Below are 26998 nucleotides of genomic sequence, written 5' to 3' on the forward strand. Positions count from 1 at the left end.
CACTGAGCTGAGAGCTGCCTTTGCATATCAGGACTCTCTTACAGCATGTCTGGTTTTTAAAAAGTGGATTATTTGAAAAATAAAATATCCCTACAATCTTAGAATTGCATTAGAAATGAAAAGCCAGGCCATCACACTTCCTTCTCCAGCCAGCTAGTCAGTTTTATCTCTGGCCAGATGGAGAATGAGAAGGTTCTCATCCATCAAATTTCTACCTTATCAGGTTGCACTGTGAGAAAGCCTGTCAAAGTGCTCAGTGGTTACCTTTAAATATACAAAGGAAATTTCTCCAAGATCTTAATGAGGTATAGGTACTTGGTGATGTGAGAAGAATTTCCAGAATTAGTTCAAGACCTGGTGTTCAAACCACGTTCTGTGGAGCCCCATTGCTGTGGACGAAGCAGTCACAAAGGGAGAGCAAAGGATGCCAGGCCTCCCCCCCACTTCAGCCTGCACAGCTCCACTTTCAGGTTTTTTTCTCCATAAAAGTTTATATGAACAAAGAATTAATATGCTTTAATAAAAGAAAACACACACACACAATGGAAGCCACTGGAGTGAAAGTCCTGCCATGGAGAGCTGGCAACCACCCCCATCTAACTGGGGCCACCTGTGCAGATTACAGAAGTTCAGAGCCGGGCTCAAGGCAGCACTCCCCAGAACTCCTGGGAAGAAGAAACAAAGCAGCAGGAATTCAAACGGGGCAGGCCCAGTGGGGTCAGCACCAGACAGAACACCACACCTTTCTAAAAGCCCACCCGCAGCATGCACCCGAGGTCCAGGGCCCCCTCCTCCAGCCCCACCTCCTCTTCCCCAAGTGCCAGGCTTATTCATGCCCCAAGCCTTGGCACAGCCCTTCCCTCTACCAGGGATGCATTTCCACCTCCCAGTCCCTTGGGAAAACAGCTCCTTATCCTTGAGTCTCCACTCAAATCCACCTCCTCCCTGAAGCCTTCCTCCTCCACAGTCCCAATCTCAGAGTTCCCAAAGCATTTACTCCATCCTATTATCAGCACTCACCATGCTACATGCATTTCTATTACATTTCCCCACTAGGTACCTTCAGAGAATAGCATATTTGATTTCAGTCCAGTTCTCCCAGTGCTCAGGACAGAGCCTGGCACAGAAACAAGAAAATAAGGAGCGATAAGAAAAGGTCTCCCTGTCTGTGCCCTCATAGAGATTATGGCAATTCCTCAGGAAAACTGTTGGGGACAGACTTTTAAAGTCACAGCAGCCTCATGCATGAGCCACCAAGACACTCCAAAGTTTCTCAATCCAAGAACATTCTGACCCTCTTCCTGGTGGGATCAACGGGCTAGACAGAAACAGACAAGCACTTTCTTCAGTGCAGAGGTTACTGTTGAGCAAGGAGAAAATGTCTCTAGCTTGGTGACTTGATTGGTAAAGGGCAGACCACATTTGTTAATCAACAGTGTCCAGTAGATTCTTGCGGGCAGTGGTTTGTCATTCAAAGTCCCAAGTCAGCACCTGCAACAATATTAACAGCAGGAAAACAGCAAAGAAGAAATCTGACCAAGCTGAGCATCTACTTCTCTATACCAGGATCACATGTTAAATTTTATTCCTCATTTGTTTAATGCTAAGATAGATTAAAATCAACTATATTTTAGGGGAGTAAATGTTCATTTTAAGAGGTTAAGTAGCTGGCATAGAGGTTAAGCACCTCTAAGTGAAGCTGCAGTTCCAACCCTAGACCACACTGACTTCCACTACTCCAAAGAAACCTACTAACATTGCTTCATCTCTCCATTTATTGATCATTTATGGTGTGCCAGGTATTATGCTAAGGGCTATACCCTATCAACTAATCCCTGTTCTTCTGATAAGAAATGGATGCCATGGCTCAGAGAGGCAAACTGTGTGTGAGTGATAGAGCCAGGACTCAAATCAAGCGTGACTCTAGTCTCTGTGTTCAGGCTCTTTTAAGAAACTAGAATTGTCAGGAACAGAACTTCCTCCAACACAGTTCATTTAAACTGCACATAATTCTACAAGGATGCCAACTTAAGATCTTCACACCTGATTTTAAAAATAACAGGAGAGAGTCTGAGCCTGGTAAAATCACACCACCACAGCTCTGTGTTCTTGGCCCTAATCAACCACCTGAGACATTGTCTCCAAAGCCACCATGTTTTGATCATGTTTCTCCAAGAGATGTACTAAATGCCATCCCAATCTCCTTTGGAGCCATCCAACAATGAGAAGCATGAGAACTAGAGGAGTTCGGGCTGAACCTCCTGAAGTTAAACCACTCCATGAAAGCACATGGGATCAGCCAGCTGGGTGCAGGTACAACTTTAATTAGATTGGGGGCTTCAACTAGCAAATGCATCCCATGGAGCCAAGTGCCCAGATACTAAGGCACAGGACAGCAGTTGACAGGCCCTGTAACAGAGGGGAGCATTACGAGACGTCTGGGGATGCCATCTCAGCCGAGGCCTCACACAGGCTGCAGTGCAGAAAGGCAGAAAAACAAAGACAAGACGATGATGCCTCGCTCCTCCTCCTCACCATAGAATACTGAGTGCCCGAGCCAGAGACAGCAAATCTGAAATAAAGAGCTCTCTCTCACCCTTCACCAAACACACACACTCAGGTATACACACAAGCTGGGCTAAAAGGAGAAAGCGTCCTAAGTCTCTGGGGCCAAATAACGTGTGAAAGTTAGAGATGAGAGAATAGGAAGAGAAAATCCCAGCAGCATCGCCATCACAGGCCACAGAGGCTAGGACACTTCAACACCACCGTGAGCACAATGAATTGCGAATACAGGGGTTTTGTTTGTTTGCAAAGGTCTTCTGAATTTCCTTAAAGCAATATGGATCCTCTGGCACAAGGAGGTATAGCACAATACAAGGGACGTATCTGAGAGCCTCACTTTTCAACCTATCTCATTATAAAGTAAAAGCGAAAGTGTGCACTCATAAGGCCTAATGATGTGCCTGTGCCATTACAAAGAATTGCACTGAACAAACTGCACATCTCCCTCAGGACCATACTGAGCCAACTGGCACTGGGTTGCTGCAATTGCAGGCATGAGGACCAACCCCCTGGCCCAACTCCTCCTGTTCATGCATGATCAGGCTCAGTAAGCCATCTGCCTCTCATCCAAACTGTGCTTCCAGCAAAAGCACTATCTCCCCCAAAATGCCTAAGACCTGGCACAATGAGACTGGCAACAAATGCTTTTGGCGTGAGCTAAGGATAGTTTGATCACAACCAAAAGAATTTATGGACTTTCACAGAAACTAGAACCACCCAATATGGTCCTCTATGCAGACCTGAAGTCAGGCCTCATCTGTAAACCTGGCTGCAGTATTTCCAACTGATTTTGAAGCTCTTGTCCAAGAAAGAGAATAACGGGAAATAAACAGCTAGATACAGTCCCAGGAACTGAGATCTCAATGTGCACAAGCTCGGTGCCGTGTGCAGAGCTGTCTGCTGGAATGGGGGCTGCGGAGGGCTCTGCACACCGCAGTCCTCCTCACACCAGCGCAGAGGCGATTCCTCCTTCAGGCCCAGTGGCAGTGAAATCATCTTCACATGGTCTTCTTACAGGCACTGGCAACCTTGTGACAGAATTTCCCTTTTTACTCTCCCTGCCAGGAGCTACCAGCTGAACTTTAAGTTCCCTCTTTGCTCCATGCTGCTGTTTCGCCATGCAGCTGTTTTTTCCTTGACCCTGAGTCCTTTATTTGTAATTGCATTGAATTTTACAACCTTCTGTAAACCTTCACAAATGTTTCTGAAACAGAGAAAAGAACAAATTACAATTTTCAAGGCTTCAAATAATCAGAATATATCAAGTTGGTTTTCTTAAGAGCATAATTTGCTGGTCTGCTAAATATGTAAAATTCCTTTCTTCCAAAAGCACAGGGTTCTTAACTGGTGGCTCGCCACTGCCATGACATGACATCTTAGGCAAACTCCTGGGTCCGTGTCACATATATAAACCATGGTCAAGCCACTGAAGTTATGAGGCTCAGATGAATCTCTAAAATGGAAATAGTATTCTCTGGCCCAAAAACAAGGTTGTGGGCCACACGAGAAAATAGAACATCTATAAACTACAAGGTGCGACCAACAACTAGAGATCTTGCCTGCTGCACTTCCATCACTGAATAGCAGTTTCCTTGACTAAAGAAAGTGTTGAAAACGGGGCTGACTGTGGCCTGAGAGCAACACTGTGCTTTGGACGTCTTCTTACCAGTGTTTTCCTCACCCTGCCTGTGGGACGCGGTAAAGTTCCAGGCAGCACATGAGACCCAAAGCTGGGCACGGGAGTCCTCACAGGGGAACTGTGAATGTGCCCCAGCGCGAGGAGCCACAGCTGTGCAGGGCTAGGTTCCTGCCCTCCTCCTCGGCACTCTGGCCTCTCAGACCTGGCTAACAGGTCCGGGAAAGAGCTGTTCCATCGTCTCATTTCCTCATCTCCCAGCTGTCCCTCATCAATCACCCTCTGGCCATCCAGACCACAGGTCCTTCTAAACTGCAAGTCTAATCCTGTCAGTCTTCTGCTTAATTCCCCTCCTCGGGGCTCCACAATCTAGGTCAGGTCCAAGCTCCCAAGCTCTTTATCCCAGGCCCTCTGAAGGCCAACTTTCCTCCAGGTAATCTCCAGTCAGGGCCCTAGAGGCCACTGCCCTTCATTACAGCCCCAAATTCCTCTTCTCCAAACAAATCATATTCTGTTCCTCTGCCTTCAGTACAAAATCCCCCTTTAGCGGCACCTACTTGTTGACCTTCAGCTCAAACTTCAGAACCAATTCTAAAGTTACAATCCTCAGGAACCCTCTCTGGTCCTATAAGCCACTTCCTTTCTCTGTGCTCCCAGGGCAGTGTGTCCCCATCTCTGTTGTAGAATTGTGCCCACAGCCAGGAGAGGGCCTGTTCAATGGATCCAATGCTGCCAAATGTATAAATGATCGCTTTGCTTTGCCAGGGAAGAAGGAGAGGCCACTAAGAGGACTGGGTTGTTGTCCCATTGTTTCAAACCAAAAGCAACACCAGTAGCAGCTGGCAAGTGGGAGGCACTCAGGTTAATTAATTAAAGAGCCTAGTAAACAGAAACAGCTGATGAGATATGCAAGGCTACAGGGTTATGCTCCACCTGTGCCTATCCTTCACCAGGAAGCGATACTGGCACCCCAACAAGTCTCCCCAGAATCTACACCCTACAGTCTGATGCAAAACATTCTCATGAAATGAACACAGCCAAATTCTTAGACTATAACCAGAAGTGAAGCAGACATACCATTGGGATGCAATATATATATATGCAAAATGAAGAACACCCTCCCAAATCATCCTGTCAGACACATGTGTAGGACTTGCTGAGAAGCCAGGAAGCTCTGAGCCCCAGGAGTGCGGACCTGAGGGAAGCACTCAGCGTGCACAGCTGTTGCTTTGTCCGGCCCAGGGCGTTGCAACCAAGTACTACTTTCTAGGTGCCTGCTCGCGTGCCTCCAAACATGTGGCTCTAGAGAGGCTGCCAATGAAGGTGTACACATGTGCACACACACACACTCCTGTCAAAGCAGATGGCATGTGACCCACACTGGGCTTCTTAGTACCTCACCTGTCCGCCATCCTGACAGGAAGACCGCGGGGTAGTGGAGTGTGAGAGTCCTCCGTCCTGTGATCCCAGCAGGGCTGGCAATGACGGGTCCCACTACTTGGACCTGGAGTTAACCAATGCAAGAAAAAGCAGCCATCTCCAGCCATTATGAAGTCAAACAACAACAAGTGCTGGCGAGGATTCGGGGAAAAGGTACACCCATACATTGCTGGTGGGACTACAAATTGGTGCGGCCAATTTGGAAAGCAGTATGGAGGTTCCTTGGAAAGCTGGGAACGGAACCACCATTTGACCCAGCTATTCCCCTTCTCGGACTATACCCAAAAGATCAAAGAAGAGCATACTACAGGGACACGGCCACATCAATGTTTATAGCAGCACAATTCACAATAGCTAGAATGTGGAACCAACCTAGATGCCCTTCAATAGATGAATGGATTACAAAAATGTGACATTTATACACAATGGAATATTACTCAGCACTAAAAAATAATAAAATCATGGCATTTGCAGGCAAATGGATGATGGCATTAGGGCAGATTATGCTAAGTGAAGTTAGCCAATCCCTAAAAAACAAATGCCGAATGTCTTCTCTGATGTAAGGGGGTGACTCAAAATGGGATAGGGAAGAAGAGCATGGGAAGACCACCACTAAATAGGGAAGACAGGTGGGAGGGAAAAAGAGGGAGAAGGGGAGTTGCACAGAAGATGGAAGGAGAACCTCATTGTTATATAGAATACATATATGATGTTGTGATGAGAAAAAGATAAAAAAGTGTGTCACATTAGATTGGATAGAGAGAAAGGATGGGAGAGGAGGGGAGGAGTAGGGAGAATAGGAAGGGCAGCAGAATAGAATAGACAATATGATTGATGTATGTACATTCCATGTATGTATTATATATAAAAATGCATTCTATTGTCATGTATGACTAAAAAAAATAAATAAAAATTTAAAAAAAAAAAAGAAAAAGCAGCCATCTCTCAGAGTCGTCCGCCCTTACAGCAACTTCACTACACAAGACAATGCATTTCCCTTTCACCAAAGCCAGTCAGCTAGGTACCTGCTGCTTCCAAGGAGCCCCCCTCAGAGTGTACTTGCCCAACCCCTTCCTAGCACAATCCTGGCCTCCCAGTCCTTGCCAAATATTCTAACCTCCTTATGAAAATGTACACGTTATGCAGAAGTGCATCTTTTTTTTTTTCATTTTTTTGTTCTCGGCGGACACAACATCTTTGTTGGTATGTGGTGCTGAGGATCGAACCCGGGCCGCACGCATGCCAGGCGAGCGCACTACCGTTGAGCCACATCTCCAGCCCCAGAAGTGCATCTTATGTCAGCAGCAGAGCAAAATTCTTTTAGAAGCACCAGGGATTTTATGAATAAGTGAATTATGGATCCAACAATGTTATAGAGAGATTTCAAATGCTGACCAAATGATAAGATTAAAAAAAGAAGCACATAGTATATATATGAGTGTATAATTACATGTGTGCATGTATCTCCCCACCTGCCCACCATCCAGATTTTACTAAATAAACATTTTTATGATGACAGGGGCAGGGGACTATTTTAAGCCAAATAAATAAATAAATAAATAAGAATCCAACAGTGAAGAACATTGGAATGAACCATGAAAACTTCAACTCCATAAAGGACCTCTGGCCAGGCTTTTCTTTGCCTCGTTCGTAAGGCACACTACTCCAGTCTTACCCCTGTCACTCAACTCATGTGTCATCTCCTCCCTGAAGGTCTCCCTGGCTACTCCAGGCCACTAGGATCTTCTGCACAAGTATACAGTAAGTTACATGAGTTAGCTCTCAATGGTAAACTGCTTTACACTTTGTCATGTATAAGATTTCATCTTCCTTAGAAAAGTAAAACCTTCAGAAGCTTCCCTGGCCTCCCATCAGCAGCTAAACCAGATGCATTTGATGTTCAACAACACTGACAAATTCGGAAACTGGCCTGCTCATGGCAGGCAATAATCTGGTATACTCTACTACTGCTGGTGGCAGCCTGAGTTGAACCAGTCCTCTGTTCTAATATCTGGCTGCATAATTAACCAATATAAAGATTTGCACCATATGACTTAGTAATCTCATTCTTCAGAATCTGCCTGAGGGATTTCAAGAAAAAATGATTTTATGCCCAAAGATATTCATTGTGGCATTATTTAAACAGCAGAAATATCCAACAAAGGAGGAAATCATTAAGACATCACGTGAAAGCCATCAGTGAAAGAGTACGCACTGCTGCACGTGATCACTGTGGAGCCTCGCAGAAGGAAGTTGCCTATGATAGAGCGAGTGCTCCAAAAACACAGAACAGGATTTAGTCTCTGATTAGACAGAGCCCAGAAGCATACCCACTGGAGGGGAAAACTGGAAACAGCGTTGCTTTGTTAAGGTGGTAAAGTTGTAGCTGACATTTTCTTACTTCTCTAAACTTCCATTACTGCTCTCTTAATGGTTATTAAAAATGTTATTAAAATACACAAACATTTGTAATTCAATTCTCTGTTCAGACTTAACGTTAGGATTTCACCTAATCCTGGCAGCCCTGCCAAAAGCAACCCCAACCAGTGATACCCAACGCTCTCTTTAGAGCCCTGTGCTCTAACGACTGCCTGGCTCTGGAGCAGGTAATTTAATTAACCTGAGTGTCAGTGATCACGCCGACTCAGGCCCTGTCCTGCCTGATGGCACCAAGGCTGGGTGTCTGGCTGTGACTCTCAGGAGGAATTAAATTAAAAGATGCTGAATACTTACATTTTGATAGAATTGAAATTTAATAAGCCTACCAAATTGACAGAGAATTTTTAGATGCTAATACCCAATGCTGAATGGAATGCAGCCTTTTAAAAAGATGACACAGAGAAACCTGGCACAATCTTTGTTCCAGGACAATTTGAGTCTATAAAAGTCTTTAAAATATTCACTGATTGGCCCGGTAATTATACGTTTATCAAAAATAATCAGTGGCTAAATATTATTCACATAAATACTCACGTAGAAGGATGTTTGCTGCAGCATTTGTTACAAGGCAAAAAAAGTAAAACGACCTAAAGGCTCTACACTAAGGGACTATTCAACACATTGCGGCACCTCAAACCACGCTGAAACAAAAACTGTGTTTCTCAAGAACAATCATGCAAAGAACCAACACTGAATCAAAAAGGGCCTACAAACTGCATTCTCACCTTGATACCAATAGTGAGAGGCAAAGAGAGAACTAAAAGGACTGAAACAGCAGATAGTTAAGACTGGTGGTTTCTAGGTGAGATGATGATGAGTGAAGTATTCTCTGTATGTTTTTCCCATTTTTCTATTTTCTGCAATGAATATCTCCCTACAACCCAAACAGCAGCACAAGGCAGGCCAAACGCACCACCCACCATCAGGGGCCGGGCGCCTCTCACCTGGATGGTGCGGGCTCCCCTGCTCCCCTCGCAGCGGGCTTCCTCCAGGTCCCTCTCCAGTCTCGCCTTCTCCTGCTGCAGGTCACTGAGCTCCTGAGTGACCTTCTTAATGCTCCTCCGCAGTCTGTGGTTCTCCGAACTCTTAGTAAGGTTTTCTGAGCGCAGCTCGGCCAAGAGGGCTTCCTTTTCTGTCAGAGCAGCCTGGGAGCCTTCAGAGCCCTGGAAAAAAAGGGAGGGGGTGAGCTGATTTTCATGCCTCATTAAACAAACCAGGAAATCTGTTCCTTTTTCGCCTTGGGGGGGAAAAGGAAAAGAGAAAGATTAACATAGACAACATTCAGGTTTCAAAGCACAAACAATATGAAGATTTTGGACTAACAGAGGATGTTTATATTATGATCAGATATGAAAGAAAGCCTATACTTGTGTAGAAGTAGTATTTTTGAACAAAAGAAAACACAAAATGTTAACAGTAACTAACTTTAGTGGGGTGAAGATATAGTAGGTATAGTTTATTTTTTGTTCATTTCTCTATATTTTCAAATGTTCTGAGGTAAGTGAACATGTTACTTTCATAATGACAAAAAAAATGTCATTTTAAAAAGGAAGAAAATCAGCAGCTTCACAGCTTCACTTGAAAAGTAGTGATGGATCTAAGCACTAGCTGTTAAGATGGTTTAAATCCAGAGGACGACAAGGAGAGGTCAGCATGGTAGTTCCAAGGGTCACTTTGAAAGGCTATAATTTCAGCAAAGTCCAAGAGTTTGTCAAGAACACCTTTATTTCATTAATACACTGTTCACCTGAAAAACTGCATTCGTGATCACAAACATGAAAAAAAAAAAGCCATAACCCACAATAATTAAAGAGAGCAAATTAAAACAAGTTCTCAGATATCAAGCAAGACTGTTTTAATGGGATACTCAGGGCTGGCAAGCTTGTGTGGATGGCACAACTCTTCATAGTTGTTCTTGAATAGCCAGACATGCAATCATGGAACAGTGGTCCACTTTATTCTGAGATATACAAAGCCCTTGCTGCTCTGCCACTGTGACTTATTTTTAAAAGGTCATATTTCTTTCTCTTCTCTACCTGCTCCTCCCTAATCTCTCCCCCTCTCTAATTTCAGGGGAAACAGATTACCTTCCTTCCCCATCCCAGGCAGAGTTATCTGTCCTTGGGCATACAGGAACAAAGTAATGCAGACTCTGGGGATGGCACCAGAAGGTCTCAGAAATAACAGCCTCCCAAATTAACAAGTGAATTACAACTCTGGACAGAGAACATGTGGAATGTAGCCTTTGGATCTCAGCCTCTGGGACAGGAGTCCTCTATGTTTCTCCTTTGCTGGCAAAGCAATAAAAACTTTTCTTTTTCTCAAAACTGGGTCCTCGTTATTGGATTGGCATCAGGGATAAGGACCAAGCTTTTGGTAACACCCAGAAGCCAGGAAATATATTGGGAGAAATGTAAATAAATATAACCCTAGATGGACAGATTGATATATACATCGAGTACATCTGAATAGCATAAACACGTTCACACTCATCCCAATAATTCCATTCCTTGAATTGAATCTCAGAAGATCCCAAAATATGGGGGAGGGGGGGTATTTACAAAGTCATTCATCAGTCCTTGTCCCCAATACCAATCTAATAATGAGGACACATTTTGAGAAAAAGAAATTTTATTGCTTTGCTAGGGAAGGAGAAACACAGAGGATTCCTGTCCCAAAGGCTGAGATTTTGCCCATCAAGGGGAACAGAGGATTTTTAAAGAGGTAATCCAAAGGCTACATTCCACATGTTCTCTGTCCACAGTTGTAATTTACTTGTTAATTTGAGAGACAGTCATTTCTGAGATCTTTTGGTTCCATCCCCAGAGTATGCATGATTTTGTTCCCATCCCCAGAGTATGCATGATTTTGTTCCTACGGTGGGTGTGTGCTCAGGGACAGATACCTCTGCCTAGCATGGGGAAGGAAGTTGATCCTGTTTCCCCTGAGATGAGAGAGGAGCAAGGAGAGAAGAGAAAAAAAACATGTCCTTTAAAAAATAAGACACAGTGGCAGAGCAGCAAGGGCTATATTCAAAGCATAAAGTGGACCAATGTTATATTATCACTTATAACAGTAAAAAATAAGAAACAACTTAAATATGCAAAAATAAAGTATGATGAATATACACAATGAAATCTGAAAACTACATTTACAAAGAATCAATAACATGGGAATATATCCAAGTTACAGTGTTACACGAAAAAAATAAAAAACCTAATTTTAAATGATGTAAAAAAAATCTATACATAAAAGAGAGTCATTAAGAAACACATTAAAACATCAATATTGAGTGGGTCATTTCCAGATTTCTTCTTTTTCTTTCTAATCAGGGGAGGAGTGGAAGCATATGTAATCTTCTAATCAGGAGAAAATAAAACTTTTTAATAAATCTGTTCTTTTACTTTGACTAATATGCAAAATTAAGAATTCAAAAGGAGCTGACAGTTGAATTCTCAAAAGCTACAATTCAGACTCGAATAATAGCTCCAGCTTCTTGGCCTTTTCAGGTCACAGGTGTTCAGGTGTCAACCCAGTTGTTCAGGAAGTGGACTACAACCACAGTGAACCTGGGGGCTACAGACCTCTGCTGTTTGAGGGCCACCTAAACCCAGTCATCGGGCCTATGTTCCCCTAATTGCTTATTTGACACAGAGCAACATGAAATGAGAGTGAGCACCAATCAAACTGCAATGTAAGTTTACGAAAGCTTCCGTTTTTATTTCTTTGGAAATTAATAAAAAGTGGGAAACCTAGGTCAAAAGGCCAAAAATATTTTTTTTAAATGTCTATGACATCCAGGCATGATAATGCACTCCTATAATCCCAGTAACTCCGTAGGCAGGAGGAATGCAAATTCAAATTCAGCCTCAGAAAATTAGCAAGGGCCTAACAACTCAATGAAACTCTGTCTCAAAATAAAAAATAAAAAGGGTTGGGGATGTGGCTCCACGGGTAAGCAACCCTGGGTTCAATCCCCAATACCCCACCCCCACAAAAAAATGTTTAAACTCAACCAATAAAAGAAAGTATACAATGATTGTTAAAATTCCTCTTGAACAACAGTTACAACTCCCCTTTTGTGCTTTATTAAGCACTGATTTTATAAAAAGAGCTAAACAAACACTTTTACATACAGGGTGTCTCTCTTTTTCATACCAACTGCAAAAGTACACATTTCTGTGCCCATTTAAATAACAAGTTGAGAACTACTAAATGACTAGTCTGTCTTCAGACCACAGTGACTAGATCTGGGATTCAAATGACTCAGGGCCCGTGTTCTTTCCACAGCACTGCACTGCCCTGCCCAGATCAGTGAGGATTCCAATGAACTCAAAAAAAAAAAGAAAAAAGAAAAGAAAGAAAGAAACAAGAATGAAAACAAGGAGAATGAGTTGGGGGTGGGGGTGAAGGTTAGAGACAGGAACATCAATTAGGCACTTGTTAAATGTGCCTAATTTTGATATTAACAGTTATTATCAAGCAATGAAAGTTCTACAGGATTTCCACATAAATAGGAATGGTGAAACTTCTTTAAATATCTAAGCTTAAAGAATTTAAATGCATTGATTCTATTCATTTCATAACTCTGTCCACGTTGAATTTTCCTTAAATGGCTTTTTGATCTACTTCTCTGGAGGGCTTTCTACCTTTTTCTGAATGATGCTCAATGGCAAATATTTGGTCCAATTAAACATGGTCAGGAGCTAAAGGCCAAATATAATCTTAAACAAACCACCCCTGCCAATTGTGTAGAAACATGTTGAGCTCAAAAGGGAGAGAGTTAGAGCCCTGGGTTCAAGGCCAGCTTCAGCTGTGTGACCTGGGAGGTGATGCTACCTTTGACAACTGAGTAAAGAATTCAGACATCTATACCACACGTGACTCAACTGTCTCGAAATAAAATAGACTGAGTGCATCTATATATACTACTGTGGCAAGAATGTTGGGTAAAGAAAAGAAAAAACATGCAGGTCTGTAATCCCAGCAACTTGGGAGGCCAAAGCAGCAGGATCACAAGTTCAAGGCCAGCTTGGGCAACTTAGTGAAACCCTGTCTCAAAATAAAAATTAAAAGGACTAGAGATGTAGCTCAGTGGTTTAAAAAAAAAAAAAAAAAAAAAAAAAAAAAAAAACTGGGTTCAATCCACAGGACCCAAAAAAATGAATAAATAAATAAAAAGTAAAAATAAACTTCCTAAAATATGCATTTCAGTTTTATAGTTAGAAGAGGGATGCCATTTCCAATTTGGAAATAATTTGTTTAATTGGGTTTGGAAGAATGCCAGGCAGCCCACACTGCAGCTCGCACAGAGTCATACCTGGGATCAGAATTCACGTCTCTGTGCATCTGTGCTTGGGCAGCCACTCCAAGGCTTAACTGTCACTTGCTGTCACTTCAGTGTCAGGCTTGAAGCCAGCCCTGTGAACTTTGGCTCTTCTACTACTGCTGCAATTAGTTCAGAGCGTGTGATATCCAAAAGGCCCCAATACATGGAAGAGACACTTTACACGTCTGTGAAAACCATGCACATACTTCAAACAGAAAACCAATATATGTGTACTGTGTACATTTATTCACAGATAAGTAGGAAAAAACAGGCTCTGGAGACAGATTTGAATTCAAATCCTGCCACAAACTCTCTACCATTCACAAACACACTATCTTTTTGGATAAAGGTTCAAAGAAGGTTCTCCAAACAGCCCACCTTACATAACCTCAGGAGTTACAACAGTCCCTGAGCCCTGTGCACTGCAAGACTTAAATATTCTGAAAGTCTTTCAACTAGGACTAAGAGTTATTAAATTAATAAATGTATGCAATAATTCTGGGAAACATTTAAATTCATAAGACTCCTTTCTTTTCTTCAAGGCCCAACATAATAAGTAAAATACCCCAAATCTTATAAGAATGTCGGGTCTCTGGCTATCAATTGCCAACATATATATTTTTTTCTTAAGCAATGGAAAATTGGATGGTTTTCCTAAGGATTCAGCTTTTAAAGCTTGTTATTTTCTAAGCTAGAGGAGAAAAAACAGAGTGAAATGTAATTGCAGCTCCATTTCATCAAGTACTGTCAACACAGTAGGAGAGGGCAAGTCTGAGACTCACAAAAGCAGAGGTTTATCTAGCATACCATGATTTAAACCAAATTACTTCAATTATTCTTATTGTGAACCAAAGCTCTGCAAAAGATGAGGAAGGGATGTGAAGATTAGGAATCCACATGCCCTAGATTTAACTTCTAACTTCCACCTTACGACCACAAGCAGCACTGGCGCAGGGACAGGAAGAAGACCCTGGGCAGCATGGACTTACTGGGCTGGAGGATTCCTTACATCCTGAGTCATAGGTATAAACTGTTTCGGGAAACCAGAAACATGGGAAGAAAATTCTTAAATAATTAAAGAGCACAAAACTGAAATTAGGAAGAGAGAGACAGACAAAGGGGAAAATAGGAGTCCCTCTAGTACAATGTGGTAGGGCAGCAAAAGAGAAAAGACCAGCCATAAAAACAGCAAGACCTCTGGAACCAAAATTCAGAAGGAAGAGGTAGAATTGAAGCATCCAGGTGAGGGAAGGTTTGGGATGGCAGGCAAAAGCTCAAGCTGGGCAATGAGATTGATTCAAACCCCAGCTCTGTCACTTACCAGTGTAAGGACCCTAGCAAGTTACTTCAATCTGTCAACCTGGACTTCCTCAGCAGTAAAACAAGATATTAACAGTGCCTACTTCACAGAGCTGCTGGACAGATAACTGAGATAATCTATGGGGAGCACCTAGCAGGGCCTGGCACAAAGTATGTGTTCAATAAAAGCCTGCTGGTATTCACAATCACTGCATTTCAATCCTGGCCCCACAGTTTGCCAGCTGTGTGGCAGTGAACAAGCTATACACCCTTGCTGAGTTTCAAAAACCTCACAAATATAAGGGTGAGAATGATTACCTTCCCCACAGGGCTGGGGAGATTACAAGAGATAATCCACACACGCTGCACTAATACTCGGCACTGCAACTCTGGGAATAGTTATCACTGTTATCAAATTGAGGAGGGGGCTAGAGAAGCTCCCAAAGCTGGCAGAGAATTTCCCCTTAAACAGACTGAGCTGATTCTATCACTAAAGACCACCCACAGCTCTCCTTATTTAAATCATCCAGGTTCCCTTCAGCTGCAAAGCCCTGACCTCATCCAGAGTTAGGATAAGAGATAGTCCCAAGGCTGGGAGTGTGGTGGTGGCAGAGCATGAGCACTGAGCATGAGCACTCAGTGCCTAGCATTGGGGGGGGGGGGGGGGGCGGGGGGGGGGGGCGGGGATAAACACACCCTGAAATTAAAGTGACACTCACCTGGCATTTCAGGATCTGTGCTTCCTGTGTTTTCTGCAGGGCCTCTTTGGCCTCAGCAAAGGTAGCACTGAGCTCTTTGATTTCAGAGTTAAGTTCTTCAACCTAGCAAAAAGTAAGGAATGGCAGCCAAATATATAACTGGGCTCTCCTCTCTGCTCAGCCCAAATGCTCTTCCTGCTCAATTGTATATACAAGGGCTCTGTGGTCAGAAAATACCTGAGTGGGATTTCTAGCTGACTAGCTGGATGAATTAACCTCTTTAAGATCCAATTCTCTCAACTTCAGCTATGGTTCATGTGTTGGAAACTTGGTCCTCAGTGTGGCAACACTGGGAGGCAAGTCCTTTAAGAGGTGTAGCTCAGTGGGAGGTCCTTACATCAACTGGTCCTTAAGTCAGCTCTTAGGAGGGACTCTGGACTCCTAGTTTTGCTATGACTTCCTGTTTGGAGATCTCTTCCTCTTGACCATGCTCCTACCAACCATCATTAGGCCCTCAAGAAAGGCTGAACCTATGGGGCTGCCTTTAAAACTGTGAGTTAAATAAACCTCTTTTCTTGATAAAGCTACCCCACCTCCGGTACTTAATAAGATGAGGTTACCACCACTCACCCAACTGTAGAATTGTTAGAGTTAAATGAGGTAATATGCACTGGTGCTCAAATGGTGCTTGGCTCATACCAGGTGTTACTACTATTACTGGCCACAGAGATGACCCACCCAACCACCTGGCCTGGCTAGTCCCAGAATTTCATCTTCTAGAGACCGCCTCCTATACCCTAGGGTCAGCTATGAACTACCACGACCACATCCTATACTTTGCTAGCACCCAGAACTGCTCCTCAACACAGTGAGGTCTCCAGCTTCAGCTGGGCCCTGAACTTCCAACACATGACAAGAATGGTGGCTGCTGTTATTAGGAGCCAAACCTCTGTTGCTCCAAACTCCTGCATTCCTTTTGCTTCGTCAGGACCCGTTTCCTGCTCAGGCTCCTACTCCTGCAACCATTCCTGCTGCCTGCTTTGTGCGCTCTTGACCCTGTCCCTGAAATTCTGCAGTCCCCCGCAGTCTCACCCTCAGCCTCCTTTCCCATTCTACTCTCTCCTTGGGTAAACAGGCCAACTCTCAGATTTTAAAGCCCACCTGCAGACAGGGGAGTGACTCCCAGTCAGCTCTTCAGGTTGACCATGCTCTCCACGCTTTATAGACTTGCAGATCCTTCTGCCTCCTGGACAGCTCAGCCAGGGCTCCCAGGCCAGTACTCTCTAAACAGCCCATCACCCCCACCACTGCCCCAGCTCACCACAAGACTCCATTTTCTATGCTATGGTCTGAGCTGGCGGCAACCCCAGGTCCCTAGACATGCGAGTCAGACACCTAAAGTCATCCTTTTTTTTTTTTTTTTTTTTTTTTTTTTTAATATTTATTTTTTAGTTCTCGGCGGACACAACATCTTTGTTGGTATGTGGTGCTGAGGATCGAACCCGGGCAGCACGCATGCCAGGCGAGCGCGCTACCGCTTGAGCCACATCCCCAGCCCCTAAAGTCATCCTTGACTATCCCTTATCTGAAGTTCAACATCTAACATTAGATTTCCACAACCTTATTTCTAATCTTCAATTACGACTCTCAACAGGGCTCCTGACCTCTCTGCCTCCATTCTTTCCCTCCTGTAATTTACTCTCCAAATATTGCAGAGGCCTCTCTAAAAGGAAAATGGAACCACACCCTCCTACCCAAGAGCCCCCGGTGGCATGCCCCCTGAGCAGCTGAAAATACGTTTAGTCCCCTCCTCTGACTGCCCCTGGCAACCAGTCCAGCTTCTTCTTTCGCCTCACACAAGTTCTCCACTCTGTGCTCGGGCAGCCCCAGGCTGGTTTTGGTGCCATACACACACCCTGGCCTATAATCCTGTTATGACTTGACCAACATTTTCCCTCTGTCCAAAATGGCCTCCCATCTCTGCCTTCCTTCCCGTCTAACACCCACACTCTCCTTCTTTAAAATTCACATCAGGATCTGCTCCACCCTCTGCCACCCCAGCCCCTGAACCTCCCTCAATCACACCTATCACTCTTGGTTCTACACTGGACTTGCAAGCAGAACTGAGTGTCCCCTCCATGTGGGGTCTTGCACCTAGCATATCACTGGGACACAACTGACAGCTCCAATGACAAGAATACAGCCATCAGCCATCTCCTTGGATCCCAAAGACAACCAACCAGATGGCTCTTTAACTGGTCCAGTCACAGGCTCATCAACTCCTTTATCTCAATTTTCTACTATCCACCAAAAGATCAGATCTTGACTATAACTGTCCACCAGGGCAATCACTAGCCACATGAGTTGGGCCGAGTATGGACCGAGATGAACATCTGAACTTCAAACTCTGGGGAAAAAAGCTAAATGTCTCATTATAACCTTTGTTTTATTGATTTTATATTAAAATGATATCTGGGACGTATATATTATTAAAGTTAATTTTACATGTTTCTTTATACTTCTTTCCATGTGACTATTAGGAAATTTAAATTACATGTTTAACATATTTTTCTTGGGCGCACTGGATTTCCAATGAAATAAAGGATCCTTTCCCCACTTTTTATATTATCTCAGCTCTCTTATGAACTTTTTACCTAAAGCTAAAAATTCAGGGTAGAACAGGCCAGTGACAGAAACTAATAAAGAAAAATCTCACCTCAAGTGTATCAGACATACCTCTTTTTCCTTTGATTTTAATGCCATGGTTAGGCCCTGAATGGCTTTATCCCTCTTTAAACTATTTTTCTTCTCTGTAGCAATTTCTCTTTCCTTTTCTCTCAGGTCCTTCTGAAGTGCCTAAATTAGATTAGAAAAAGATTCACTAAGTTGATGCGTTGCAACCAAAATGCACTGTAAATATATCTTTAAGAGCACACTCAAATGCAGTTATTCTATCTTATTCCTGTCAACCTGTGATTAATGTTTCCAAGTCGAGCTGAACGCAGTGGCATCAGCTCCAAGTTACTGTGTTACTGCTCTCGGCAACAGGACTGGGTGAAGGGAAGGGGATCAGATCAGCTGAGATGATGACAGCTATTCCTATGGGAAGGACTCCAGTGCCTTCCAAAATCTGAATACAGTCACATCAGAGTCTTTGAACTGTACCAGGTTATTTGGAAGGAAATAACAGACCATTAATTTCATTCCTTAATGCTACAAAAGCTAGCAGAGAATCTGGTTTGATGGAGACTAAACTACACATTTACAGTGTAAGTTTATTTCTAAAGATAATCACTGCTGCCTCCCTCCTGGGTTGCTGTAAGGGTCAAATGAGGTAATGGACATGAAAGCACTTTCTATGCTGTGGGCACAACACAAATCCGGCTACCATGACTGGGAGAGCCCGTGGACTGGCAGGTCTGAGTCCTCACCATAGTCTAACCAGCTTTGTGATCCTGGACAAGTGACCTCACCTTCCTGGCCTCAGATACACATCTGTAAAACAGGACTGTTACACAGTTACCACAAAGATTGAGAAACTCCCTCTAAAGATTCTTAAGTTTAATGGCACCCAGGAGCATTCAATAACTGACAGCTGATGATACACAGAATTGTCTATCACACTTGGAATAAAACAAGAAGCAAGAATAGGAGAAATCTTCAATAAAATGTATCAACATACCTGGATCATTTCTTCAAAATGACTTCTCTCCTTCTGATGCTCCATTTGTGCAGCCTAAGAAAAGATATTCGTTAGACCCAGAGAGACGGCACCCCATTAGCTTTCCTAAAACAAGCAGAATGAGCACCTCATGAACCTACTTTTCCCCATTGCTGTGGCATTCATTAAGTCAAGGGTTCTCTCCTTTTCTCTGCCCCGTGGAGTGCAAAGGAGGCTTAAAAGGAGGAGTAGGAGGCAATGTCATTTCCTGGCAAGGCTAAAGAACTCACTGACAAGGCATAAAGGAACCAAGACCTCCACAAGCACCCAGAACATGCCCCACTGTGAACCTCCTGCATGCAGCAGCCACCACCCTTGCTCCAGCAAGAATGGAAGCTCTAGTGGCTGGGGATGTAGCTCAGTGGTAGACCACTTGCCTAGCACGTGTGAGGCACAAGGTTTGATCCTCAGCATCGCATAAAGAGAAATACACAAAATAAAGGTATTGTGTCCACCTATAACTTTTAAAAAAAAGGAAAGAAAGAAAGAATGGAAGGTCTAGATCAAGACCCGCCTGCACTTCCTGGCCCTGACCGCCCTGTTCCAAACAGTAGCTGTGGAGGCCACCTAGAGTCAGGGCAGGGGTCTAGGGGTTTGGGGTCAGCTACCAGCAACCCACCTCTTGGAGCCTGGAAAAATATAACAACTCCTCTGAGTCTGGTTCTAAACTCAAAAGGGGACGGGGATCTCCTCCTGGCCAGGTGGCTGAGAAGACTGAATGAGATAGTCCACTGAACCCCTCAAATGCCACCAGGCCCAGCAGGGCTCACTTCCGTCCCCCCACCACCTCTGAAGTTTCAGACCAAAGCTGGCCTCAAGCCTGCCTCTCACCACACAGGTTAAACAGACAAGCACAATGCACCACTGTTCTACTCTAAGAAAGCCCAACGATGAAAACAGAGTCCACAGGCAACAACAGATTAACACATGATGAGACAGACCAGCGGGCACTGTTTTTCTAACCAACTCTTCACGTGAGAGGGGAGAGAAAATGCCAGGTCCTGACAAAGGCTGTTTCTGCTGATTCTTCGCTCACAAGACTCATATTTGGAAGCTGACCTTGTATGAACCACACAGAATGAAGGCCAGTCCATCTCCCATAGAGGAGTAGGATCTGGTAAAGCGCCCCCTGGTGCGCTGACACTTCACCTCAGCATCTCTCTCCTTTTCCTCCCTCAGAGCAGCAGAGTGTCTTCGGAGCTCTCCAGATGACACATTCTCATCAAGACATGCCGTCTGAGATTTCTCCTCTTCAAGGCACTGAATTAAAGCTTCTCTGCTCTTCAAAGACAGCTTCAACTCCTCAATCAGTCTAAAAGAGAACAAAATTTAAATATTAATTCTATGCTGTTCTCTTAGCTCAGTGGAGCAGGAGGAGGCAGGAAATGGAGCCAGACATGTTCAAAATAGACAGGTCCAGTGACTAAACATAAATAAAAACACACCTTGCAGATCAGATGTCAAAGGCCAGAATCAGTATGACATTAATAGGTCCCCTTGCCTCTAGCCTGGCCCCAGTGAATCCAACTCTGGGCAGCCACACTGGTCAGATCACACCCCAATTCAAAGACCTCAACTGCCCCCACCGACTGCAGTGGATTAATATTTTTCTGGGTAAAAAATCCTGCCTCCAAAAGAAGTCTGTGCAAACACAACTGATGGAAAGGTGCTCTGGTGAGTGTGGAGAAAACAAGGGGATTCCTCCACAGCTCCTCAGGGCAAAGCTTTTAAACACACTGACTTTCAAGTTAAAGGCCAAACTCTTGGACAAGATATCCCAGCCTCAGTCTCATCTCAAAGGAAACCATTACCTCCACCGCTAGGTAGTAGCCTCACTTCCGGCTCTCTCCCAAACCAGACTGTGTGCTTCCATCCCTTTGTATCAGCTGCTCCTGGAATGTCCTTCCCAACCCTGCCCCACCCACTTCCCACCTGTCCCACCAGGTCACACTGGTTAAGCATTTTCCCCTTAAGGAAAGCTTTGCCATCCACAACCTGAGTGGCCCCAACAGGGAGAAATGAACACATTCTTTTCTGAGAACTAAAGTCCCCATATCAACCACTCCCCAACCACAGCAAGTCATCTGACCTCTCTGAGCCTGCATTTCCTTGGCTATAAAAGGGATAACTTACTCATGTGGACTGCAGTTAAGCCATTTAACACAATCCTCACAGCTCGTGGCCTGTGGCAGAACTCAACAAATGGCAGCTGTTACAATTACTACCCTTTTCAACATTTAACAATTAGCATTTTGTCTGAGGACCTCAGAAGATGCTTTCTGTAGCTAAACCAAGGAAGCAACTCAGTTTTAGTAAAAGAGTAAAGGATTGGAAACACAGCAGAGCAGCCCTCTTGAAGCACTCAGCTCCCCCAGCTAAGGCTAGAAAGGAGACACAGCAGCTGGAATAGCTAGCAATGCACTGGGATGGGGCACCAGGCTGCACCTGCGCGATGCCCCCAAAAATGTGGAGGGAGGAGTAAGACTGCCCTCTAGGGGTCTAGCTCGGAATCATCACATCATCACATCATCAATGGAGAGGTAAAAAGTCACCCAACAATACACTTCTAAATGGATGCCTTGTATTGTATGTAATTTATAACTCAATAAAATTGATTTTTTTCAGTTACCATAAAGCAAGTTTCAGATAGGGAGTGAAAAAAGTGGGGCAAACTTGTGGAGTCTGAGGCCAACTGAAGGACTGGCTCATCCACAGGGAACAGCAGCTTTGACCCAGCAAGGCAGCATCTGGAGATTTTCAAGAGAAACTAGAAATCCAGACTTTTACATGAAAGTCTGTTTTAGATATTGGCAACTAATTCAAACTTAAAACTACTGTGTAGACCAAAGAAAAGACAATATATCTGCAGGCCATATTCGACTTGCAGGGTCCCCAAAGTTGACTGCCTTTAAGATTTGAATAGTTCAAAGGCCAGACTGAAGGAAATAAAGTAACTAAAACTACAACCTGTGTCTTTCTTTGAAAAGGGGTGGCGGGAGCCCAGAAGATATTGGCAGTGCCCACCCAAGTGAGGGGCCAGGCCTCAGGATCCAACTCCAGGCCCAACAGAGAGTCACTCTGGCAGATCTGGCACCCCTCTCACCAGGATGTAACCAGGGACCCCTGTTCCACTGCAGTGCTAACCTCTTGACCCCCAAGAGCCTAGTAGGCAGGACTGATTTCAGAGAGGGGGCACACAGATCTGTGTCCCCAGAGTTTCACCATAAAGACTGTCAAATCCTGAACACAAATCTGGAGTTGGCATCTGGCTGCCAGTCTCTGGCAGTGCAGCCGGGACACCTCTAGCCCTGAGACAAACACATTCACAAGTCTGACAAACCAGATTTCTGTGCCCATCTAGACGGAACTGCGGGAACCCCAGGAAGATGAAGCCTTTACCAAAGCTCTGAATGACCACCCACATTCCCGGAGAACCCACCAGCCAGACAAAAGTAAGTACTCATCCTCCCAAAGTCCCTCTTCCCCCAGCAAACAAAACAAGAAATCATGCTTCCGCAGCAACGCAAACCGGGAATACTTATCGGGGACTCCACAATCAGGCTGTGTGACAGGCTTTGCACACACCACTCCCTGAGCTAGCACCTCCAGGATTCCTCCCCTGATGAGCCTTCCCTGCCCCTCACCGAGCACAGGGCCCTGAATTTGCCTCTTCCACCCAGAGCTCCAAATAAACAGGACTGTGCTTCCTCTGTTTCCTATGCGCACCCCAGGTCATGCTCAGCAGCTGGTTAAGGAATGAATCTACTCATCCTCCATCCGGCCTTGATCCATGTACAGACCCACCTACCTCCTCAGCTCCACTCACTCAGAGTCCTCAACCCACTGGGTCCGGAAAGAAAGCAGCATCTCCCCCCGCCCCACCCCTCAACACACGGCTTCTTTCCCCTTCTTCCCCAACTCAGCAAACTGCACTCCCATCCCGCAGCTGCTCAGGCTCCACCCTGGCCCAGAAGATACAACTCAGCCTGCAGCCTTTTCCCCCAGCCCACATCCATTCGGTCATCACACCCCCCGTACCTTCTCCATCTCGGCCTGTTCTCCTTCGCTCCAACCACTCCCCCGTGCTGATCACATCACCTCCTGTCTGCAAGTCTGTATCAGCCTGAGAACCAGTCTTGCACCAGACCCAAAGGCAGCTTCTCTAAATTTAAACCTGATCCTGTCGTGCCGCACCTCATCCCTAACTCTTCAGTGGCTTCTACATGCTCTTAGGATAAAACCCCACTCCAGGGAAGTTTCTCTTCCTAGCAATGTGATCAAGAAAAACACAGGACTCAAATGGTAAGCCAGGATGGTCCCTACTCCCTCCACTGGGATCCACAGAGAACTCAGTTTCCTCATCACAAAACTTAATTTCAAAGCGAAGAAAAGGCCACAGCATGCTCAACAATGCTAGCTCCTCCAAACGCAGAAGCTAGAGCACCTAAACATGGAGACCACGGGCTCTCCTCTTTCACAGGAAATCGCAAAAGGTTTGCTCATCTGATTTTTTCCAACCCATAAATGAAAGTAAGTAGCAGACACAAATCTCAAAAGATGGCACCCAGAGAGAAGTAAAAGCCACCAGCATTTGGACATAAGAATTAAACTACGTTGTGGGGGCGGGGGGTGTTTCAATGCAGGAGGCACCAATGACTTTTTTTTTTTTTTTTTTTTTTTAATAAAAGGAACTAGTCAGTATTCCCTGGATTTAGTTCATTCACTTTGGAACAATTTCCAACAAATTCCAAACAAGCTTGACTCTTTGACAGACAGGTCACAGGTTAGCTAGTAGTCTCACTGACATTTAACTAACTCAACCTTCCATTTAGTAACTACCAACACAGGGCAGGAGTATCAAAATGCAAGGTTCATGGTAACAAATAAAACGTAAACATTCTCCTAACAAGTTTTTATCAAAAGCTTGGCTGTAAAATATGATGAGCACTAAAGATGGCCAAAAGGCCTACTGTCCACTGTTTCTCTGGACTCCAGCAGACTCTGTATCTAATTGACATTGTTCTGCTTTTGGCTCCCTGTACTGTACAGATTTGGGCCTCCTGCCAGCATTCAAAGATATGATGGAAAACAGGTCACACAAAATTCACTAGTATTTATTATGAGGATATGGTCACTTACTTTTCCCGTGGAAAGAACCACAAGAGAAATTTTTCTCTGATAGTGCCAAGTACAACTGGGCTTCCTCTGAGCTACTGGCTTGTTTTACCCAGGGAGGAATGCAAATCTCATGTCCACCAAGATTGTTTTTCCTTTTTTCCTTGGTTACCAGGAATCTTAAAGCTAACACTGAATGCTAGATTTAGTATCTAAGTGGAACTTACCACGTGAATAGCTATCTACTGTCTCTGCCTCATGTTACATTCTATTCCTTTTCTTTCCTGCCCAATGTCATCCCCAGTTTGCTATCTTATTGTTTTGGAGATGTTCCAGTAAGCCACTCACAGCCTTGGGACAAGGAGGGAATGGAGGAAAAGAAGGGAAGGAAAGGAACAATCCTTTCCCCACGCAGCAGATAATGAGACGTTAGGATTTCACCAAGATGAGAGCCAGACCTGTCCTTCTCTTCCAGAACCAGGACCATCTCCAAGTCCCCCTTGTGCATCTTCTTCATCTCTGAAAGCTTGCTTTCCAAACTCAGCCGAAGAGCCTTCTCCGTTTCTGTTCCTGCAAAGGCCTTTTCCAGTTCTGCTTGGGCGGCTTTCACATCCTAGAGTTAAATTAAATGCATTTGATGCAATTTTTCAATACAATTGGGAACATTTTGAAAGGAAATTGGATTAAAATATAAATATTTATGACTTTTTCTCCGGCACATTTCCCCTCCCTGAATTGTACTATACATGGAAAGAATCGGTAATAAATACATTTGCCAGCCATTTTTCCCTCTTGTATCCTGAAGAGTAATAGGCATTTCCAATGGAAAAGAATCAACTCTACAAGAACTGTACTTTTGGTTTTGAAAAATCAGATCAATATTTACAGCTTCAATGAGAACAAGGAGAAATGCGCCTCTCAATACTAAACACACATAAATTCCAAAGAGTCACCATGATCACCACACAGATTCATCCCACCCCCCCACCCCCATTTCTTTTTAAGATAATGACTACACAATTCTAAAGTACATTTTCTAGATTTCCAAAGTGATTTAGGTGGTGAAAAACTCTGTGTTCTTCTTGAGAGCTCAGAGAATCCACCAAGAAAATTATATAAATCACCCATGCAGTGTCTGTGTTAGGGGAAAAGGCTCCAGTGCTCACACGAGTAACCTAGGAGCAGGCCTAAATCTCCAACTATTAAAGCCCCCTGCCTCTGATTATACTGCAAAGATAAAATCAACTCAAACTGGGTTCAAAACCCAGCTTTCCTACTTATTTGTTATGTGACTTCAGATAGGCCCTTAACCTTTCTCAGCCCCAGCTTTCCAATCCATAGAACAGGAATAACCACTATCTCATCAAAGAGCTGCTATGAACCTCTGTTAAAAACATGTTGCATCACAGGAAGCTCAAGAGATGTTGACTTCCTTCTCCCTGCCCTTTCCCTCCACAGTACCCCTCAGGCCTGTCTCCCCAGGAGGCTTGCCTGTCAGTCTAGTGAAAGCTGACAAAAACCATCCCCCATATTCTAAGACAACAAACAATAAAGCCTGCTATTTACTAAGTGCCTACTAAATGCCAGGCTCTAAGCAAGAAGCTTTATTTATATCACAGTTGATCCTTAGCAACCCTAAAATGTTATAACCGAAACTGTACAGAACAGCATTCTAGAATGTGGGTTGGCAGCCAGACCACCGGACATGTGCACCCAGGACCTGGAGCTGTGACTCAGCCACTCTGCCTCCTTCATCATCTGTTTTAAAAGAAAGAAAAGAGAAAAAAGGTGGTAAAACTATTTGCCTCCTCAGTTTACTGAAAGGATTAACTGGTCAGTGTGCACAGGCAGTGCCGGAAGGGAGCCTCGCCCACCAGCAGCCTCCACAGATGCTGGTTCCCTCTACTCCACACAGCAGGCGGCACTCTTTTCACTTCACAGAAGCAGAGGCAAAGGAAAGGCAAATGCCTTGTCCAAGGTGACAAAGATAGGTTGCAGCACGCCAAAACACGGAGAAGCACACACTGGGGAAACCAGGAGGCCAAATCAAAAGCCACGTCACTTCAAAGCATAATTATATTTTCACTACACTCCAGAAAATCCTTCTTTTAAAGGTCCCACTCGACCACTTTTGGCTTAGATAGTTTCTCGCTCTTTCTGAGCCTAACGCCTGTGTGGCCCAAGGGAAGGTAAGGGCTGATGACACAATCTGAGTGGCAGCTAGCTGCAGCTGCTCAATACAGACTCTGCTTTTTACATCCAGAAGTACTTTTTGGAGTCATTTCTCTTTGCATCCACTAAAAAGATACCAGAGTTATGGGTAGAAAAATTGAGATCAAACTACTCCAAAGACCAGGAATTAAATAATTAGAATAGTCTGAGAATCCCTAATCAAAAAATCCAAACTCTAAATGCTCCAAAATCTGAAACTTTCTGAGTACCAACATGATGTCACAAGTGGAAAATTCCACATCTGACCTCACGTGACATGGTCAAAACCAAGCACACTAAAAATATTGTATGAAATTATGTACTTAAAGTATATGTGAAATATATGTACTATATGAAATATAAATGGACTGCATATTGAGAATGAGTTCCACCTCCAAGATATCTTATTATGTAAATGCAAATATTCTAAAATCCAAAGAAAACCCCATATCCAAAACACTTTTGGTCCCAAGCATTTCAGATAAGGACGCTCAACCCATATTAGTTAATAATAGTTAAAATGGAGGAAAACTTTGTAACCCAGG

At 44.1% G+C, this 26998-nt stretch overlaps 1 protein-coding gene across 4 annotated transcripts in view; it reads right to left on the reverse strand.

Annotated features, from left to right (window-relative positions):
• Positions 1 to 26998, reverse strand: part of Cdk5rap2 (CDK5 regulatory subunit associated protein 2) — a 181016-nt gene that overhangs the window by 110025 nt on the left and 43993 nt on the right. For 3 of the 4 annotated variants that reach the window (XM_077797084.1, XM_026408635.2, XM_026408634.2), the window contains exons 7-12: positions 24701 to 24855; positions 20277 to 20439; positions 19089 to 19142; positions 18143 to 18262; positions 15428 to 15529; positions 9025 to 9243 (exon numbers count right to left, since the gene is read on the reverse strand). In XM_077797084.1, the coding sequence (XP_077653210.1) occupies positions 9025 to 9243; positions 15428 to 15529; positions 18143 to 18262; positions 19089 to 19142; positions 20277 to 20439; positions 24701 to 24855 (813 nt within the window). The remainder of the gene's footprint in view (positions 1 to 9024; positions 9244 to 15427; positions 15530 to 18142; positions 18263 to 19088; positions 19143 to 20276; positions 20440 to 24700; positions 24856 to 26998) is intronic. The other variant, XM_077797085.1, reaches the window with a different exon arrangement.

The sequence above is a fragment of the Urocitellus parryii genome, chromosome 4 (assembly GCF_045843805.1).
Source record: "Urocitellus parryii isolate mUroPar1 chromosome 4, mUroPar1.hap1, whole genome shotgun sequence".
NCBI lineage: Eukaryota > Metazoa > Chordata > Mammalia > Rodentia > Sciuridae > Urocitellus > Urocitellus parryii.